The sequence below is a fragment of the Octopus bimaculoides genome, chromosome 28 (assembly GCF_001194135.2).
Source record: "Octopus bimaculoides isolate UCB-OBI-ISO-001 chromosome 28, ASM119413v2, whole genome shotgun sequence".
NCBI classification, from domain to species: domain Eukaryota; kingdom Metazoa; phylum Mollusca; class Cephalopoda; order Octopoda; family Octopodidae; genus Octopus; species Octopus bimaculoides.
Window position 1 is genome coordinate 4,448,402 of NC_069008.1, and position 5,245 is coordinate 4,453,646.

Below are 5,245 nucleotides of genomic sequence, written 5' to 3' on the forward strand. Positions count from 1 at the left end.
TCCAACGGAGCATACCGGCTTCATTCCTTGCGAGCTTATGTATGTCCTCAGCAGTTACAGCCCATGTTTCACTGCCATGTAGCATGGCTGTACGTACGCATGCATCATACAGTCTGCCTTTTACTCTGAGTGAGAGTCCCTTTGTCGCCAGCAGGGGTAAGAGCTCTCTAAACTTTGCCCAGGCTATTCTTATTCTAGCAGCTACACTTTCAGCGCACCCACCCCCACTACTAACTTGGTCGCCCAGATAGCGGAAGCTATCGACTACCTCTAGTTTTTCACCCTGGAATGAGATAGAAGTTGTTTCCTGTTTGTTTACAGTCTTTATTGCACCTGAACAGTCTTTACATTTACATTTGCAGTTTATTCATTTTGTAATAAAAAGTTTATGACTATTATCAAGAAAAATATACTAATTATTTTTATTAATTATGTTATTATTTGTTTCATCATTTCATGAAAGGATATAAAAATATAATTCTTCAAATTAATGTTAAAAAATATATACAGGTACCAAACCTCTTATCCGGAATCGAGAAATCTGGAATTACCAGAAATCTGGCTAGCTTTGAATTTTGTGGGCTGTAGTAGTTCACTGTGTGGCCGCTTTGTTTTGGTTTCTGTGGCGTATGTGTCACAAGACACCAGTTCTTGTATACATATACAGTTCCTGTATGTGCTATACGATTTTGTCCTTTACTTTCAGTTGTTTATTTTATATTATCAATATATATTTAGCCTGTGTCCAGAAATCTGGACCACCTCTGGTCCCAAGATTGTCAGATAAGAGGTTCGGTACCTGTATCTTAAAAAATATTTTCTTCATAATTTCATGTTGATAGGTAGTAAAAGAAGATAATTCATATGATGGGTGATTAACTTGAATTTTGGAAAAGCGAACAGAGTTGGAAGCAACAGTTCAATCAGCTGAGAATAAGAATTTTCAATAGACACAGGATTATTTAGCATTCTCTATGAACAATAACAAGATACTTTCATTCAAATATTTGCAAGTTTCTGCTGAGGTATTTATGCAACTACTTTAGGATGGATTGGTAATTCTTGCAAACAAATGTGGATTGGATTTTGAGTCTAGGATTGAAGTCTCCCTATAAAACCTCTGTCTATTGATCAAGTGATTAGTAGAGAAATGAAGACTAAAAGAATCTCCTCACATAAAGTTAAGGTAATTCTTTAGTCTATCCAGTGACAGGTCAGTTTTTCTAGTGCAGGTGTCACAATAAACTACATTCAATACACCAAAAATGATGACAGCAACAATAATAATGATGATGACAACAACAAAAATGATGATGACAACAACAAAAATAATGATAACAAGAATCTTGACGATGGTGATAACAGAATTATGCTTACGATTTTTTATCTATAGTTACATTAATGATTCGATGCAAATTTCTGGATTTATTCACACACAGCTAACAAAAAGAACATATGATATAAGGTAAATATAAGTGTCTGTTTTTAAATGTATTTTCTATGACATTATAACAGATGAGTGACAAACTACATGCAGCAAGTTGTTAGCTATCAGGACATAGCATTCTTCAAAAACTCCCTCCTTCCTGAAATTTCCAAGGACTACTCCTGATATGCCAATGCACCCTTTCCTCTTTATAGCTCTTTTACCGTTCAATTTTCTTTCTGAGTTTTACTCTGTGTGCTATGCATGCACTTTTGGTTATCATTGCTGTCTTTCTTTACTTGATTTATTGTAGCTTTTTGCTCCCTCTTTTATCCTTTTCTGAAAAGTTGTAGTGTACCTGAACTCCATATACAATAAACTCATCATCATCATCATCATTATTATTATTATTATTATTATTATTAGGCAGTGAGCTGGCAGAATCGTTAGCATGCTGGGTAAAATGCTTAGCGGTATTTTGTCTGTCTTTATGTTTGACGTTCAAATGTCGGCAAGGTTGACTTTGTCTTTTGTCCTTTCTGGGTCGATGGAATAAGTACCAGTTATATACTGGAGTTGATACAATTGACTAGCCCCCACCCCAAAATGTCAGGCCTTGTGACTTTAGTAGAAAGGATTATTATTATTAGGTGGCGAGCTGGCAGAATCGTTAGCACACTGGGTGAAATGCTTAGCGGTATTTCGTCCATCGCTACAATTCTGAATTCAAAATTCCACCGAGATCAACTTTGCCTTTCATCCTTTTGGGGTCAGAAAATTAAGTACCAGTGAAACATTAGGGTTGATGTAATTGACTCATCCATTGCCCCCAAATGGCTGCCCTTGTGGCAAAATTTGAAACCATTATTATTATTATTATTATTATTATTATTATTATTATTATTATTATTATTATTATTATTATCATTTACTTCTCAGTGCTCTTGATCTTACTTGCACTGGTTAATTCTGAGAGCAGACAACATCTTATTGTTAAAGGTCCCGTAGGGTCACTTTCCACAAATTATATGACTTGGTGCTTAGGTGTTAAGTATCAAGGAAAATACTCAAAACCCAAGTGTCCTAGCTTTCTCCAATAGAGCAGTTTATTATTATTATTATTATTATTATTATTATTATTATTATTATTATTATTATTATTATTATTATTATTATTATTATTGTTGTTATTATTGAGTGAGAGAGCAGTGCATGCCATCAAAGTGACACTGGGGTAAAATATACGAAGCCCAGTATACCCATCATGACTACCCGTCTGATAAGGGTACACCAAGCACATGCATCACAACCATATGTGCATGACATGGTGATCTCATATCAAGATAAACAGTGCATGACCTCGCAGGTGGGGCCCAGTTAGAATTTTCTTCAGGTCGAGTAGCCCATCCTGTTCAAAAGGTTTGTTTGAGGATGTTGAGCAACACCCATGTTTCCAAAGGTGAATTATTCAAACTCCAAAGAATTCCTCTCAACACATGGCTATGATGCTCCCCCACTACTTCAGCTTATGATCAGAGATGCACATATCGTCAGCCACCAAGGGACATGCTCAACTGGTTAAGGTAAAACTAAAAATTTTAGAAGTAAAACTAACAATTTTAAAATATGTTCTAGGTGTATAGAAATAAAGTGGTTTTCAGATATCAATGAAAACTATTAAACAATTAGCACATGACATAAAGTAAATATAAGAGATTGTTTGTTCTTAAATGGTTCTTCCATGATATAAAATTAAAACTAATACTTTGAGATAGTAGATATTAAAATATATTCTACTTGATAGGAATCAAATGATTGTTAAATAGCAACAAAAATATTAAGCATATTAACATGTGTGATACAAAGGTGGGTATGAAAATGCCATAACAACACTAAAGTGATATTTAGTACTTTGTACTAAACAATGTAGACTGCTTGTCAAATTTGTCACATTCCACTTGGAATCTCTCATTTTGAGAAACTGTGAACCGATTCTTCCAGTCACCAACAAGACCTGTAAAATAAAAGATACTTTGGATATGAAAGCTTCATGTCTATAATAAGTAGAAGCCTTCTTTTTTTTTATATATATCTTCTGGAATATAAGATCAATTGCCAGTCAAATAAAAATTTTATTGTAATGTGATCAATACTAAAAGGCTACTTGTGATAAAGAAATATTTATAAAGTTACATAAAGTGATTTAAGTGCTACAGGTCAGAATGACAACAGACAAAGCTTGTCATTAAATAAACAACAAAAATAACAGCAGATATTAATATTAACAAAACAACAATTAAAAGGAAAAGTAATAAAATAATCTTTTATTCTTTATTTTTACTTGTTTTAGTCATTGGACTGTGGTCATACTGGGGCACTGCCTCAAAGGGTTTAGTTCAATGGGTGTTGGGTGTCCACACACACACACACACATACAGGTGCAGTGAATGAATAAACTGTCTAAATTATGCAAAAATGAAAATAACACCGATATATCGTTTTGACAGATACATTAATCAAAATTACATAAAAATATCTTGAAATACTAAAGAGTAAATTTATTCAATAGAATTGCCATCGGCTTCAACCACGGCCTCCAGACAACTTCGGAATCTCCTGCAATTCTTCTGGATGGTCTCCTTGTTTAAGTTGGTGTATGCTGCCATAATCCTTGCCTTCAGTTCATCTTTGGTGTTACAAGGAGTTTTGTTGGTCTCTTGGTCAGCTCTGCCTCACACATAATAATCAAGTGGGGTTGCAGTCTGAGGAGTTAGGTGGCCAGATGTTAGGGGTAATGTGGTCACAAAAATTGTCTGACAGTCACGACTGGGTTCTCCTGCTTGTGTGACATGGTGCAGAGTCCTGTTGCCAGACACAGGGTCTTCCAGCAGCCACCCTCTTGACTCAGGGCAGCACTATCTCCTCCAGAAACTTAATGTACGCCTTTGTGTTGCGTCTGAGGCCATGTAGGAAAATGAAAGGAGGCATAACGTCGCCATCACTAGCTATCACTCCAAACATCATGATGTTGACTGGATGTTTGATTTTTATCACTCTCGGTACATGTTTTGGGGCCACAGTAAGCCAACATTTGTTCTGTGTGTTCACCATCTGATCACAGCAGAAATTTTTCTTCTCTGAGAAAAAACAAAGCATGTTCGGTTGGAAGGGGATGCTTGAGTTTGTTCAAAAGCTTCATAGTACAGTCTTTCTTCTTGTCCTTGATGGCTTGGGATAAAAATTGGCCCGTTCTCATCTTGTTTGAGGAATACCGAATGTCTTAATGCACTACCTGCCTGATAAGTAATTCAGACACTTCCATGTCCCTGGCGATGGACCTGATTGACTTGGAAGGATTCTTGTTAATCATGGTCTTGATCTCACCAGCAAATTCAGAAGTTCTTTTCTCATCAGAACAATCAGAGTGAGTTCTCCGAGCTGCCGTACCTTCGTAATCACCATTAGACTCATCCAGCTCTTTCCAAATCCTTTGCACTGTCCTCAGATTGACACCCAAACACTCCAAAATGTTCGTATTGGAGCTTCTGGTGCAAATGCCAAGCAGTACAGCATGTCGTTTCCAAATTTCTGGTAGAGTAAATTTTGTCATGGTGCTTTTTTTTTTTCTCACAGAGGGTGCCCAACTGACCCTACCATACTGTGTAGTCAACAAAATCGAAAACAAACAACCCAAATGCGTGAAAATAAAATTATAAGGTGGCGACAATTTACCCCTTGCACCCTGTACATATATATATATATATATATATATATATGTATATGTACAGGGTGCAAGAGGTAAATTGTTGCCACCTTATA

General features: G+C 35.9%; 1 protein-coding gene across 4 annotated transcripts in view; it reads right to left on the reverse strand.

Annotated features, from left to right (window-relative positions):
* Window positions 1–7: 7 nt before the first annotated feature.
* The window catches only part of LOC106876586 (sulfotransferase 1B1), a 37,550-nt gene continuing 32,312 nt past the window's right edge, over window positions 8–5,245 (reverse strand). For all 4 annotated transcript variants that reach the window (XM_014925194.2, XM_014925192.2, XM_014925198.2 and 1 more), the window contains one exon: window positions 8–3,440. In XM_014925194.2, the coding sequence (XP_014780680.1) occupies window positions 3,331–3,440 (110 nt within the window). In that variant the 3' untranslated portion in view covers window positions 8–3,330. The remainder of the gene's footprint in view (window positions 3,441–5,245) is intronic.